The sequence below is a fragment of the Procambarus clarkii genome, chromosome 39 (genome assembly GCF_040958095.1).
Source record: "Procambarus clarkii isolate CNS0578487 chromosome 39, FALCON_Pclarkii_2.0, whole genome shotgun sequence".
In the NCBI taxonomy this organism is placed as follows: domain Eukaryota; kingdom Metazoa; phylum Arthropoda; class Malacostraca; order Decapoda; family Cambaridae; genus Procambarus; species Procambarus clarkii.
In genome coordinates this window covers 39,094,612-39,110,874 of record NC_091188.1, presented here as the reverse complement: position 1 = coordinate 39,110,874, position 16,263 = coordinate 39,094,612, and the positions used below count along the sequence as shown (strand labels likewise).

Sequence of the window (16,263 nt, the reverse complement as noted above, 5' to 3'; positions counted from 1 at the left end):
TGGCTCTAGAGTGTCGTCAACGAGAATACACGTTGGAAACTTCACACCTCGCTCAACGCCAGCAAGCTACTGCCAATCTTCCCGTCAGTTTTAATATATCACATGCAAGTAAGTTAATGCCATCCTTTGTAGAAGCAGAAGTTGATGTGTTCTTCACCACCTTTGAAACCCTTGCTAATCAACTCAGTTGGCCTGTCGACCAATGGGCCACACTTCTCAGAGTCCATCTTACAGGTAGAGCTGCAGTCACACTCAGTACTTTGGCGTCTGAGAATGACTACCAGACTCTGAAACAAGCAGTGTTGGACGCCTACCTCCTCTCTACAGAAAGCCTCCTGTCCGTCTCTACTTAGCAGATAAAGAAGAAACCGACTACCTGAAGTGTGCTAAGTCGGCTGACACTTACAGCCTCATCCACCGGCTGACACCTGAACCATCCTCCAGTAAGAAGTCGTGGTACAGTTACGAGAAAGTGAACACCGATCAAGCTGGCTCGCAATTGTACTGCAAGTATTGTAGACTCTATGGACATACCATAGACAAGTGTGGTAAGTCTCAATACAAGGGAACCACTGACCCACAGAAACCCAAACCAACTCCTCCTAAGTCCGGTAAGTCTGTGATGAATGTTGGTGTTGATGTTAATGATCTTTCTCTTTTCAGTAACCACCTGTATACTGGAACTGTCTCTGCCAACGGTTCAAATCCGGAGGGACGTTTCAAATTGAAGATCTTGAGGGACACAGCGGCTCTTCAATCGATCATCTTGAAGTCGGCTGTGCCCAACATCGCCTACACCGGAGAAACTGTCTTCATCACTGACCTCACTGCTACCACTCCATACCCTCTCGCCAGAGTCCACCTGGAGAAATATTGGTAACGTGAACGTGGATACGTGAACCTCCGTTCACGTATCCCTACGTGAACGGAGAAGTCCAAGTCGCCGTCAGGGAAAAGCCTTTCCCCATGCCTGGAGTGCAACTTCTCCTAGGCAACGACTTGGCAGAAGACCTGCAACCGACCAACCTGATCGTCATGGACAAACCCCAGGTGTGTAACTCTGTGCCAAGTAACCCTATTCTAGCGTATGTTCCAGCAGAGGTTCAAGAGAGTGATGAAGTTTCTCCTCCGGTTCTCGTGACCACCCGTGCACAAGCCGCACGTCCACAGCCAGCTGACTCTATTGCTACCGCTGTCCCTCAAGACCCTCAGAAACTACCCCCGCATCTGACCAAGTTGGAGTTCCGTAAGTTGCAGAGGGAAGATCTTACTTTAACACCATTGTTTTTCCAGGCTGAGACTCAACCCGACAGTATTCCTGGGTTCTTCCTAGAGAACGACTTGCTCTACCGCAGATATAGACCCAGTAAACTGAAGGAGGAGGACGATTGGGCCAACATCGAACAACTTGTGATTCCTACCAGCCTGCGGCCCACTTTTCTACACCTGGCCCACGGAGCACTCTCCCACTACGGCTTCAACAAGACTTACCATGGAATTCGTCAAGACTACTACTGGCCAGGTATGGTAAATAGCGTCAAACAGTACGTAAAACAGTGTCATACATGTCAGATAGCAGGCAAACCGAACATCTCCATTCCCAGAGCGCCACTGATTCCCATACAGGTGCCTGCGGAACCTTTCCACAGACTCATAATAGACTGTGTTGGTCCTTTACCTCGGACCAGTTCAGGTAACGCCTACATCCTAACCATCCTGTGTCCTACCACCAGATTTCCCATAGCAGTTCCAGTGAAGAACATCACGGCTGCTACGGTTGTAAAACATCTATTGAAGATCTTCACTCAATACGGATTTCCCAGGGAGATTCAGAGCGACTGTGGTACCAACTTCACCAGTGATCTCTTCAAAAGGACACTGGAGGAGTTCAACATCAAACAGGTATTGTCCAGCCCCTATCATCCTGCTTCACAGGGTTCTCTTGAACGTAGTCATCAGACTATCAAAGCACTCTTGAAAAAGTTTTGTAGTGAAACCTCTAAGGATTGGGATAAGCAAATCGACCTTATAATGTGTATTTACAGAAGTCTCCCCAATGAGTCCCTAGGAGTATCTCCTTATGAGATGCTCTACGGCCGTAAGTGCCGTACTCCCCTTAAGGCTTTCAAAGACTCTCTCAGAGATGCCACCTTCAGTGAGCATCAGAATGTGCCCCAGTTTCTTCAAAACCTTCAACACATTCTAGAGAAGAGTCCACCGTTTTGCCCATGATAATCTATTGAAAGCCCAGGAGAGGATGAAGACTCATTACGACCAGAGCAGCAAAGTAAGAAAATTTAAGCCAGGAGACTTCGTCCTAGCATACTTCCCTATCCCAGGTTCACCTTTACAAAACAGGTTTTCAGGACCCTACCGCGTCAAAGAGTGCAGAAATAACAACAACTACGTAATAGACTCCAGATAGGCGGCAGAAGACCCAGCTGTGCCACGTCAACCTCCTGAAGCAATATAATGGTGCTCCTCCCACTGTCCTAATTAATTATTCCACCTTCACAGAACCCTATATCCACAGTGAGACCTTCCCAGCTTCTCCTCCCGAAAGCACTGACAAGGAGTCAGCGCTTTCTAATTCCGAAATCCTTAATGATCTTCCCAAATACTTTCAGGATAATCCTAGTGCACCTCTTGTCAAGATCTTCAGAGAACATCAGGAGTTGTTCCGAGATGACCCCCAAGAGTGTAATGTTACCCAGCACGACATCCAACTGCTCCCCGACACCCGGCCGATTCGTCAACCCTTCTACCGAATCAGCCCGAGCAAGAAGGAAGTCATGCGTGCTGAGGTGCAGTACCTCTTGGATCATGGACTGGCTACACCTTGTGAGTCCCCCTGGGCCTCACCTTGTATCTTGGTGCCCAAACCCCAAGGTAAGGTGCGGTTATGTACTGACTATCGTAAACTCAATCAAGTAACTGTCAAGGATGCTTACCCCTTGCCTAGGATAGATGACATCCTTGATGCCATTGGTAGTGCCCAGTACTTGTCCCAAGTGGACTTGCTTAAGGGGTACTATCAAGTGTGTCTAACGGAGCGCGCTAAAGAGATATCTGCCTTCATCACTCCTTTTGGACTTTTCAGATATGAACGCCTTCCTTTCGGACTATGTAATGCCCCGGCCACCTTTCAGAGAGCTGTCAACCGTGTCATCCAGGGCTTGGATAACACATACGCCTACCTGGACGATATCGTCGTAGCCTCCAACACCTGGAGTGAACATCTGCTCCAGCTGCGACGTCTGTTCTCCAAGCTCCTGACAGCCGGCCTCACCATCAACCTGGATATCACCAAGCCTTTCGTCCTTCATGTCGACGCCAGTGGTACCGGCGTTGGTGGTGTCCTGATGCAACAACGAGGCGAGGAGGTTCTACCTGTCAGCTACTACAGCTACAAATTGAAACCACACCAGAGGAACTACAGCACTATTGAAAAGGAGCTACTATCCATCGTCCTGAACCTCCAACACTTCGCTCCGTACCTACAAGGCGCCAGGTTCCGTGATTTGGGTGTTCATGGTAGGTCGCTCTATTCTTATGTGAATTGCCTCAAGAATTTGTAATCTTCTTGAATCTTGGGTTTTGTCTATTATGCAAGTATTCTTGTTCAACATTTCTCTTGTTAGAGTAATGTAATGAGACAAGCCCATGACATTACTCTAACAAGAGAAATGTTGAACAAGAATACTTGCATAATAGACAAAACCCAAGATTCAAGAAGATTACAAATTCTTGAGGCAATTCACATAAGAATAGAGCGACCTACCATGAACACCCAAATCACGGAACTATTTACTCTACCCACCATGAGAGTAAGGACAAGACAAGAACATATCGATGCCAACACAGAAGACAATGTCCAACATAACAGGCCAATTACACTGGATTAATCTTTGTGTTTAGATAGGAGATGCCTCGTATGGGCCAATAAGCCTTCTGCAGCCCCAATGTTTATCCCTTATGTATCCCCCCATGTTTTCACCTTCATTGTACTATCACCTGACCTAATGCGGGTATAAAATCAACTAGTATTGTAAGATCTGTTCACTTGAGAATGAACCATGGAGGTTCGAAACGTCGTGCAAATTATACAAATAAGTGTAATACACTATAGTAAATCACTTCTTTTCTTCACCTTAAAAATATATATATATGTATATATATATATATATATATATTATATATGTATATATGTATATATGTATATATATATATATATATATATATATATATATATATATATATATATATATATATATATATATATATATATATATATATAATACATATATATATTAGTATATTTTGGTAGCAGTCTTTCCTGTAGACATATATTATTAAATATGACCGAAAAAGTAAGATTAATAATTCTAACACGAATTTTTTCAATCTTTCGTACATTTCTTTTCACTGTTGGAGGTAATTAAAAAATCAATTCTCCAAAATTCATTTTTATTTCTAGTCTGATGCGACACTTGAGCGCGTTTCGTAAAACTTATTACATTTTCAAAGACTTTAGTTAACATATACACAACTGAATAGAACTTACTGAATAGAATAGAACATCTCCGATTTTGTTTATATCTACATTTGAGTGAGGTGGATGGGGTGAGGTGGTATTTAATAAGGTATTAATTTCATCAACACAAGCCAGAACATGAAACAATGGGTATTGAATAGAAGTGATTGTAGAAAGCCTATTGGTCCATATTTCTTGATGCTTCTATATTGGAGCGGAGTCTTGAGGTGGGTAGAATATAGTTGTGCATTAATTGGCTGATGATTGCTGGTGTTGACTTCTTGATGTGTAATGCCTCGCAAACGTCAAGCCGCCTGCTATCGCTGTATCTATCGATGATTTCTGTGTTGTTTACTAGGATTTCTCTGGCGATGGTCTGCATAAGCAACAGGGCTCCATTAAGGAACATATAATCTCTTCCCACAACCAAACCAAATCTTTAAATTTCTGAAGAAGTTTTATCATGTCTCCCAGAGTAATTATCCACCTTTCTGGCTGAGCAAAACAGCACTACCAATATCTTTGAGCTCTCCAAGCTCGCTGATGAGCATGAGTTGCTTACAAGGGGACAATTTTAAGCCCAGTCAAATAATTTTAATAGTAGAGTAAATTCTAATGCTCATAAAAATGTTTATCAGACCAAACCCAATAATAAATCCCAAGCTACTCACATGAATTCGTCTCTTGCTAAACCTTAGATTGAGAATACACAGTCGAGGATGCAACACCACAATAATGTAATTAATAAGTCTTCAGTGAGTGTGACAGGGTCAACCACTGACAGTAGATTTTGTAGTCATTGCAAGAGAAAAGGTCATGTCATAACTTCCTGCTTTCAGATACACCCAGAGTTAAGACCTACCGGTCTCATTTTTTGTAGAGGTGTGCAGAGAAGAGTTAATAATAAACCTGTCACTGTAGATCCCAAATGGGTAATAGAGTATTTCCCAATATGTTTCAGGAGAAGTTATGTGTTAATGGGAAATAGAAGCCAGTTGTTCTTCTCCGTGATACTGGTGTATCCCAAACCTTAATTTCTGCTATTGTACTTTCTAATGTAGCAAAAAGAGATGTTGAGGAGTCTATAGTTCTTCAGAGTGTTGCAGAATGTCAAACTGTACCTCTGATAGATGTTAATTTGAGGTCCACCATTACCCCAGTCTTGTGCACTGTTGGTGTTAGTAAACTGTTGCCCATCCCGGGTGTGGATGTTATTTTGGGTAATGATGTGGCAATAAATCATGTTGTGGGGGAGGTTGATCCCAGTTTGTTTAAATAGCCAGTTGCAGAACATGTGGTATATCCTGCCTGTGCTGAGTTTAGTTCTATGAATGAACAATCTGTTGTATGGATGGTGTTATCCACCCTACCTGTCAGTTGGGTGGATAACAGCTGATGTCAGTACTATTATGGTTCCAGTTGTCAGGTCTGTCACTACTCAAGTAATTGTTCCATTATTCCAGGGGTACCGGTCTCTGTACTACTGTACAGAGACCAGTACCCCTTCCGAGGAGAAGTGGGATGTGGGTTTTCAGGATTCCTGTGTGGCCAACATAGTTGTTGAGAGTAAGTCTGATACTATGACCCAGCTTTATTATAATCAAGTGGAGGGTTTGGAACAGGACGTCCATGTTCCATTGTCTTGCTCGCTCACTACGAACGTTGTGTCAGGAGTTGAGAGAAAATCAGTTATTGCCACAACTCCACTTTATTCTAGCCAAGTGAATGATTTAGGACTGGATGTCGGGTTGGCAGAGGTTTTCCCGCTCACTCCAAAGTTAGAATCAGTTGACCCAGAATCAGTTATCGAGAGTAAGTCTGTTGTAGAGGCCCGGCCTCACCCTAGTCTAGATGATGGTAAAGGAGAAGAGGTCAATTTACCTGATATTTGCCGCTCGCTTCAGATTCTGAGTCCTTTAATTTGTGTAAGTTGAGTAGAACTGACCCCAAGATTTCAAAGAGTTGCAAGGAGACAGTCTGTACTGTACATCCAGTGTGGGAGATCAGCCAGAGGATCAGCTTCTGATACGAGGCCCACTGGATGGAGACCCAGTGAGCCTCACTCTTCAGTTGTCTGTGAGGATGTGACCCAGCTTGGTAGAGTTATTGACTGTAAAGAGACAGTACTCCAAGCATCTCCAGATTATATCATGGGAGGAAAATTTGGTAAGTCTTGTGTATATACTAATAGTGGTATAATTTCTTCTAGGCCTAAATTGCAGTGTTGTAGATAGTTATTCTTATTCCATGGGGAGTAAGTGTTTGTCAGGAGGGAAATTGAATCAGAGTATACTTAGGATGTTCTTGCAATCTATTGTTATTCCACAGGAGCCATTGTCCCTTGTAGTAATGAACTGTAAGACATCTTTATCCTGCCTTGTTGTTGAACAGAGAGAGTTTACTCCAGTAAGTTGTGAATCCAGTTTGGGGAAATTTGTGTGTAATTATAGAGCAGTGTGTCTACCTTTATATTCAGTATGTTATTTTGTTGCAAGAGTAGTGAACAAACTATATGTTCCGCTCAAGTGTTGTATTGACTTTTAAAGTCAAAATAGTGTTGAAGTATTTCGTCAGACTTTGGAGAAGATGTTCAAAGTTACAGGTGAGTCGTACAAGTTGGAGTGGGCCAAGGTTATCCCACCTATTTGTTTTGATGAGTGTGAAGGATTACAGATTGTCCTTGGGTGGTTCCCAGGTTACCTGTTTTTCATCTTCAAGGTGATACGACCCTTAACACTATTTGATTGTTTGATGTCACCAGGAGGAAGTCACCTACTGAGTGAATTCCATAGTAAGGGTTGTCAAGGTTTCAGCATGATTCTGTTATATTCTTGGCAGGCCAAGATGGTTATGAAGGTGTAGTTTGTGTTAAAGTTCACCAGTAGAGTGTGTGAGCTTGCTCTTGGAGTTGTAATGTGGATACTGTGCATTAGAATAATCCTGTTTTCTTTCACTGATCGCTTTGACAGAGTCATGAAGCAATTGTGTCAGGTGTTCACTGATGGTCCTTTGAGTCAGTTCAATCAGGTACCCCTTGCATTTGTCCTCGTGGCTTGTGTCTGTTGGTTGGGATATCAAAGGTCTTCTGTAGAGTGGTATCGCATTTTTGAGGGTTCTATGAGTGAAGAGGTTTCAGATGTATCTGTGTTGTTTAAATCTGTTTTTACAACTTTTAGGTACAAGGCATTGGGCAAGGCAATATGTTCCACAGAAGAGCCAGCGTGATGGGAAACAGATGTCCTTGCCGGGGCATGCCCAGAATAACTTCATTACCCAGGAGAAGTCCTTAAACTACCTGACATCCAGTCAGTTTCATCTAAGTGGTTGAACTCCAGAAACAAGAAGTAATGAAAAATGGAATCTGTATTGGAAAATTACACCATGTAGAAAATAGGATCTTATGGAAATATTAGACTGATATAAGTTTAACAGTCGAAACAGATGAAAAGATAACTCATGGCATTGACCTTGTTTGTGTGGGTTCATTAGTTAACATTGCTCTTCGTGTGCACCATGATAATAACGATAGGAGAGTGAAGTATGACATCCTGAATACAAGTGAATTTAATGAGATAGTGCCCTGGAGAGATAAATTTGCACACTACAGAGGAACAGGTGTTAAATTCCTGATATATACAGACAGTGTTGTAAAACATGACCATAGGACTGATTTTTTTATATGTGAAACATACTAGGTTCAAATTTCCTTGTGGAACAAATAAAATAGACCAGTGTTTTCATTTTTGTCCAGACATATTTCTTGTTTATTATTACATGTTCAGTGTGGTTGATTCTATACATTTTATTGAACATATATTCCATTTTTTTATTCTCTTATACATAAATACTTTTCCATTCATACTCTGTATTGTACTTACTCTAGTTAAACAAAATGCCATTAATCTTCAATTAATTGCATTTTTCTCTTGGAGGTGAGGGTATGTTACGAATCCATATCAGTTATGGATTCTAACAATTCATATGATAAGAAATTAAAATAAATATTATATATGTATATGTGTTGGCGTTTATAGTATGTTCAGTAGGACAAGGCAACATAATGGGAGACGTGGCTAGCTTGTTGGGAAGGGGGGGGGGGACAGGTTAGGTACTTGTTCGAGTCCTGTGAGGTAGGCAGCGAGAGACGTGTCTAGTGATGTTGCCAAATGGTGGTACCATTATTATATAAATGTTTATTTTTAACTAATTAAGAATATTACATTTGTATTTTTATTATTTACATGTAGACCTTATATTGATTAATTGTGTCTGTTTGAGAACGATTACCTTTGTTATAAATTATTTATGATGCAAAAGTACTCATTTGCCATCCCCTTGTCTAGGTGGATGGAACTGGGTTTGAGTGTGAGGAACGTTGTTAAAGTTCAGTAGCAGTCGGGTGGGTGACCAATGAACATCTTAAGATAAATGGTATCGTGTCTGTTGTTCAGAGATAGGTGATAATTTTTGCTGTGGTGACCCATATTTTACTTAAGCCATATTTTATTTTAAAGAAGCAGTGATTTATTTTTAATATATGTGAATATATACATGTTATTTCCATTACCTTGTCTTTGTTTTTATATAAAGATCAGTCTGTACCAGCTTGGGGCAAACTGGTGTACTTACCAATGTGCACTGACATTACCCCTAGCACCAGTCATTGCTAATAATGCACGAACATTGCTAAACTACGACTGGTAACAGATTTTGGGGGCCTGTCCGGGAGATTGTTCCAAAATTATAATTTTTTATATACTTGTAATTTATAACTTGTACTAATTGTAAAGGCCTTCCTAGGTAAAAGTGCTAAACTACAATTGGTATCATCTTGTACAGTACAGTAGATGTCAAGTACATTACAGTAGATGTCAAGTACATTACAGTTGATGTCAAGTACATTACAGTAGAGGTCTAGTACAGTACAGTAGATGTCAAGTACATTACAGTAGATGTCAAATACATTACAGTAGAGGTCTAGTACAGTACAGTGGATGTCTAGTACAGTACAGTAGATGTCTTGTACAGTACAGTAGAGGTCTACTACAGTACAGTAGAGGTCTACTACAGTACAGTAGAGGTCTACTACAGTACAGTATAGGTCTACTACAGTACAGTAGAGGTCTACTACAGTACAGTATAGGTCTACTACAGTACAGTAGAGGTCTACTACAGTACAGTATAGGTCTACTACAGTACAGTAGAGGTCTACTACAGTACAGTATAGGTCTACTACAGTACAGTAGAGGTCTACTACAGTACAGTATTGGTCTACTTCAGTACAGTAGAGGTCTAGTACAGTACAGTAGAGGTCTACTACAGTACAGTATTGGTCTACTACAGTACAGTAGAGGTCTAGTACAGTACAGTTCACCTCTTGCAATGTACAGTTCATGTCTAGGACGATAAACACACACATAGACACAACTGAATTTTATTTTAGTTGTGCAAATGTGCCACACTTTTTGTCTGAACAGTGAGAGTACCCAAGACGCTGAGGACATGGTAGAGATGACCAGAGTTCAGGGCTGAGACATTTGGGGAGACAATGTGACCAATTCTGTCTCTAAAACACATAGACGGAACAGCGCAGCAGTTGTGGTTGAGGCAACAGCATACAGATGTTAATGTGACAGATGAGAAACAGAACATGTGAGGTATTTGGATGTTAAGAATCACAACAGGTGTTTCAGGTTTTGTAATTTGTGATGAATAAAGTACAGTAGTTGATAATTTTGGTTAATGAGACAGAAAAAAGACTTGCTGTGGTTATAATATTTGAGTGAGGTGGAACACAATGTTTACAAGAATTATAATTTGCCGGAAACCGCGCAATAGTTGCTTCATCAGTATGTGTAACTCCTGTCCTTACAACTGTTCATTACTCGTATGTTCTTTGTACACACACACACACACATTTTTTTGAACAAACATTATTATTATTATAATATATGAGAAAAATATGGAACACTGTGATATGGTTATGATATTTAAGAGACATAGCACTATAAAGATGAGTTTCAACACCTGAGGGAGAGAACAATTATAGTTATGGTGTAGTTGAGGTTCAACTGACGGACCCACACATTAAGAAGACCCACACATTAAGATGGAGTCGTCTTGATCGTCACAGGACCCTCAGGGGCGGAGTTGCGACCAATACTGTAAATACAAATAAAAAGCAATTATATATATACCTCCATATGATAATTTAATCTATATAGATCAATTGGAAGGTGTGTCTTAACACCTAGTATCTGCCAGGGCCAGATTCACGAAGCAGTTACGCAAGTACTTACGAACGTGTACGTCTTTCCTCAATCTTTGACGGCTTTGGTTATATTTATTAAACAGTTTACAAGCAAGAAAATTTCCTATTCAACTGTTGTTATTGTTATAAACAGCCTTCTGGTACTTCGGAGCTCATTAACTGTTGAATAATTGCAAACAAAGCCGCCGAAGATTGAGAAAAGATGTACAGGTCGTAAGTGCGTGCGTAAGTGCTTCGTGAATCTCGTCCCTGGACACTCAGGCGTAGGCATTTATTAGTTTTTGTTTGTAATAGTAGTCACGTTCGCCACTTTTGTAACAGTCTCCATGCAATGATCAACATGCTATGTTAAATAATAGAGGAATGCAATTCCCAAGACCATGGGTTCTGGCTGAGCACTCATACCCAAGACTGTAGGGCTCCGATGGGTACCTGGAAGCCAGGGAGGATCTACAATATTAGTAGAATTCATATCATTATGTGACTTCTTAATGCATTCTATTTGTTAACTATTGTGAGAATGAAACAATTCTTTCTAATGTCTCTGTGACTTATTTAGGTACTCAATTTCCACCTATGCCTCCTTGCTCGTGTTCCTCCCGTACTAAATTGTTTGACTTTATCCACCCCTGTCAATTCCACCGAGAATTTTGTAGGTGGGGGATCATGTCTCCCCATACTCTTCTGTCTTACAGGAACGTGAGGTTTAATTCCTATAGCATTTCCTCGTAACCCAAACCTCTCAGTTCTGGGACTAGTCTTGGGGCATACCTTTGAATCTTCTCTAACTTTGCCTTGTGTTTATCTTGGTATGAAATTCAGGCTGGAGCTGCATACTCCAGGATTGGTCTGACATATGTGGCATGCAAGGTTCCGAATGATTTATTACACAAGTTTCTAAAGGGGGGTTCATATGTTTGCCAATCTTTCATACGCCGCTGATGATATACTTTTGATGTTGGATTCTGAGGACAGGTTCAGTGTGATATCAACCCCCAGATCTTTCTCTCTACTTGACTCTTGCAGGATTTTATCTCTCAAATGGAACCATATGATCGGCCTTCTGCCCCCTTCAAATAATTTCATCACTGTACACTTGCCTGAGTTAAACTTTAGTTGCCATTTTCTAGGCCATTCCTCCAGTTTGTTCAGGTCGTTCTGTAGTCTCTGTCTATCTTCATATATCTTGATTCTTCTCATAATTTTTGCATCATCAGCAAACATTGAGAGGAATGAGTCTATACTTTCCGGATGATCGTTTACATATATCAGAAACAGGATGGGGTCAAAGTACAAAGCCCTGTGGGTCTCTACACCTCGCCACTCTGACATCCCTCTCACAAGTACTTGTTGTTTCCTGTTGCTTAGATAACCCTTATCCACAGGAGCGCCTTACCTTTTATTCCTGTCTGTTTCTCTAGGTTTTGAAACAGCCTCTTTTCGGGAAACATGTAAAAGGTTTTCTGACAGTAAGAAAATGTAGTCTATCCACCCGTGTCGTTCTTCCCTAATGTTTCTTGCTTACCTGGTTGATACCTGGTTGATGGGGTTCTGGGAGTTCTTCTACTCCCCAAGCCCGGCCCGAGGCCAGGCTCGACCTGTGAGAGTTTGGTCCACCAGGCTGTTGCTTGGAGCGGCCCGCAGGCCCACATACCCACCACAGCCCGGTTGGTCCGGCACTCCTTGGAGGAATAAATCTAGTTTCCTCTTGAAAATGTCCACGGTTGTTCCGGCAATATTTCTTATGCTTGCTGGGAGGACGTTGAACAACTGCGGACCTCTGATGTTTATACAGTGTTCTCTGATTGTGCCTATGACACCTCTGCTCTTCACTGGTTCTATTCTACATTTTCTTCCATGTCGTTCACTTCAGTACGTTGTTATTTTACTGTGTAGATTTGGTACTTGGCCCTCCAGTATCTTCCAGGTGTATATTATTTGATATCTCTCTCGTCTTCTTTCTAGTGAGTACATTTGGAGGGCTTTGAGACGATCCCAATAATTTAGGTGCTTTATTGCGTCTATGCGTGCCGTATATGTTCTCTGTATTCCCTCTATTTCAGCAATCTCTCCTGCTCTGAAGGGGGAAGTGAGTACAGAGCAGTACTCAAGACGGGACAACACAAGTGACTTGAAGAGTACAACCATTGTGATGGGATCCCTGGATTTGAAAGTTCTCGTAATCCATCCTATCATTTTTCTGGCTGTCGCAATATTTGCTTGGTTATGCTCCTTAAACGTTAGGTCGTCAGACATTATTATTCCCAAATCCTTTACATGCTGTTTTCCTACTATGGGTACATTTGATTGTGTTTTGTACTCTGTATTATGTTTAAGGTCCTCATTTTTACCGTACCTGAGTACCTGGAATTTATCACTGTTAAACATCATGTTATTTTCTGATGCCCAGTCGAAAACTTTATTAATATCAGCTTGAAGTTTTTCAATGTCCTCAGCCGAGGTAATTTTCATACTGATTTTTGTGTCATCTGCAAAGGATGATACGAAGCTGTGACTTGTATTTTTGTCTATATCTGATATGAGAATAAGGAAAAGCAGCGGTGCAAGGACTGTACCCTGAGGTACAGAGCTTTTCACTGCACTTGGACTAGATGTTATATGGTTGACAGTTACTCGCTGAGTCCTGTTTGACAGAAAACTGAGTATCCAGCGTCCTATTTTACCGGTTATTCCCATTGACTTCATTTTGTGTGCTATCACGCCATGGTCACATTTATCGAAAGCCTTTGCGAAGTCCGTGTATATCACATCAGCATTCTGTTTTTCTTCTAATGCCTCAGTGACTTTGTCGTAGTGCTCAAGTAGCTGTGAGAGGCACGATCTTCCCGCTCGAAATCCATGTTGGCCTGGGTTGTGAAGGTCATTGGTCTCCATGAAATTGGTGACCTGATTCCTAATCACTCTCTCAAATACTTTTATGATGTGCGATGTTAGTGCAACTGGTCTATAATTTTTTGCCAATGCTTTGCTCCCTCCCTTGTGTAGAGGGGCTATGTCTGCTACTTTAAGTGCATCTGGTATCTCCCCCGTGTCCAAGCTCTTCCTCCACACTATACTGAGTGCCTGTGCTACCGGCACTTTGCATTTCTTTATAAATATTGAATTCCATGAGTCTGGACCTGGGGCCGAGTGCATGGGCATGTTTTCAATTTCTTTTTCAAAATTTAGTGCGCTCGTGTTTATATCAGTTATATTTACAGGGGTTTGAATATCCTGCATAAAGAAATTGTCTGGATCTTCCACCTTCATGTTGTTTATTGGAGTGCTAAACATGTCCTCATACTGCTTTTTTAGGATTTCACCAATTTCTTTGTCATCCTCCGTGTATGAACCTTCACTTGTACGAATAGGTCCAATACTGGCAGTGGTTTTTGCTTTTGATTTCGCATATGAGAAGAAATATTTTGGATTTTTCTTTATTTCCTGAATTGCTTTCTGTTCTAACTGCCTTTCTTCAGTTTCATATGAGTGTTTCAATTTCCGCTCGATTTCTTCAATCTCCCTATTTAAATTATTCCTTCTTTGACGGGAAATTCGTGTCTGCATAAGCAGTTCCGTTATTTTTTTCCTGCGTTTATAGTGTCGTCTGCGTTCTCTTTCTACGTTAGATCTCTTTCTGGCTTTCCTCAAAGCTTATTCATAAAATTCTATTAAACCTGTGAGGCAGGATTTACCATCCCTGAACCCTTGCTGGTGGTGTGTTACAAAGGTCCTCCTCTACAGATGTTCTACAAGCTTTTTCCTCACGATCTTCTCCATACCCATGCACAGTATACCGGGTAGGGAAACTGGCCTGTAGTTCAGTTCCTCTCGCCTGTCACCCTTTTTGTATATTGGGACTACATCAGCCTGCTTCCAGCTTTCTGGTAAGTCTCCTGTTTCCAGTGACCTGTTATACACCATAGAGAGTGGCACTTAGTGCTTCTGTACCCTCTTTTAATATCCACGGTGAGATTATGTCAGGCTCAACAGCCTTTGTCACATTCAACTGCAACAGATTCCTTTTGACCTCATCACTGGTAAACTCAAATTCCTCCAAGGTTGCTTGGTTAACCGACTCCTTTCTCAGTACCGAGACTTTTCCCTGCTATATTGTCAAGACCTCCTGGAAACTCTTGTTGAGTTCTTCACACACCTCCTTGTCATTCTCTGTGTATCTTCTCCCCTTTTCACAATTTCATCACTTGTTCCTTCACTGCTGTTTTCCTCCTGGTGTGGCTGTGAAGCAGTTTTGGTTGGGTCTTGGCTTTAATGCCATTGTCATTTTCATATTGTCTCTCTGCTTCTCATCTCACTCTGAGGTACTCAGTCCTGGCCCTCTTGTGTTCTGTTATTTCAGTAGTTTCTACGTGTTCTTGTTCTCAATTGCTTCACTACCTTCCATTCCTGACTGAACCATGGATTCTTCGGCTGCGTTTCATTTTTCTCTTTTTGGGCCGGGATAAATCTGTCTGTAGCTTCCTAGCACTTTTGGGTGATGTCTTTTCTTTTTCTCTATGAGATTTCTCTGGGTCTTTTTTCTGAGTTCTTTTTCCTATGACATTCCCATTAGGAAGTTCCTCATCTCATAGTTTCCTCTTCGGTAAGCCAGGTTTTTCCTTTCTGATCCTTTCCTTGCCTAGGTTTTCCCTACGTCCACCACAGTCAAATGTCATTGTGCTGTGGTCACTCATTCCCATAGGGACTTCTAATTTGACTTCCCTTATGTCTGACTCATTCAAGGTGAATATCCGGTTGAGTCTATCTGGTTCATCATTGCCTCTCATTCTTGTGGGTCCCTTGACATGTTGGCTCAGAATTTTTTTGTTTCGACGTCTAATAATTTAGCTCTCCATGTATCGGTACCTCCATGTGGTTTTACATTTTCCTAGTCTATCTTTCCGTGGTTGAAATCGCCCATGATTAAATATCTGGAGCTATTCCTGAAGGCAACTGACGCTCCTCTCTCTTGCCAAATTGTTCCTCTCAAACGCCTGCCTGGGTCTTTTATCATTTAATGGAGGGTTATAAATTACTGCTACTATTACTTTAGATCCTCCCATTGTCATAGTTCCTCTTATCTCACAGCTTTAATCTTTCGCAGCCCGGGATATCCATCTCTTCAAACCTCCAGTCCTAACCTATCATCAGGGCCACTCTTCCTCCTCCTCTCTCTTCCCTTATTTTTCATATTATATATATGTGAGGTCTTGTTGAAGCTCTGCATTTGTTATGGTGCCTGACAGTTTGGTTTCCGTGAATGCTATTGCATCTGGGTTTTCTTCTTGTGCCCCTTCATCTAGAATTCACTTGCTGTATTAGTAATCCCATCGATGTTTGAGTACATTACCTTGAAGCTCACTTTCCTATGTCCATTATCACACACACGCCCAACTGATGTTGGAAGCTTTTCCATGGATAGGGCTACTTGAGTAGGTTTCTTCCTGTGGGGAAGATA

The 16,263-nt window shown here is 41.4% G+C and overlaps 2 protein-coding genes across 3 annotated transcripts in view; both read right to left on the bottom strand.

Annotated features, from left to right (window-relative positions):
* LOC123760270 (uncharacterized) overlaps positions 1 to 16,263 on the bottom strand; it is a 743,064-nt gene that overhangs the window by 46,745 nt on the left and 680,056 nt on the right. The gene's annotated exons all lie outside the window — the stretch shown is intronic.
* The window catches only part of LOC123753760 (kiSS-1 receptor), a 38,878-nt gene continuing 32,904 nt past the window's right edge, over positions 10,290 to 16,263 (bottom strand). Inside the window, exon 8 of the mRNA XM_069338398.1 lies at positions 10,290 to 10,696. Coding sequence (XP_069194499.1) covers positions 10,639 to 10,696 — 58 coding nt within the window. The 3' untranslated portion in view covers positions 10,290 to 10,638. The remainder of the gene's footprint in view (positions 10,697 to 16,263) is intronic.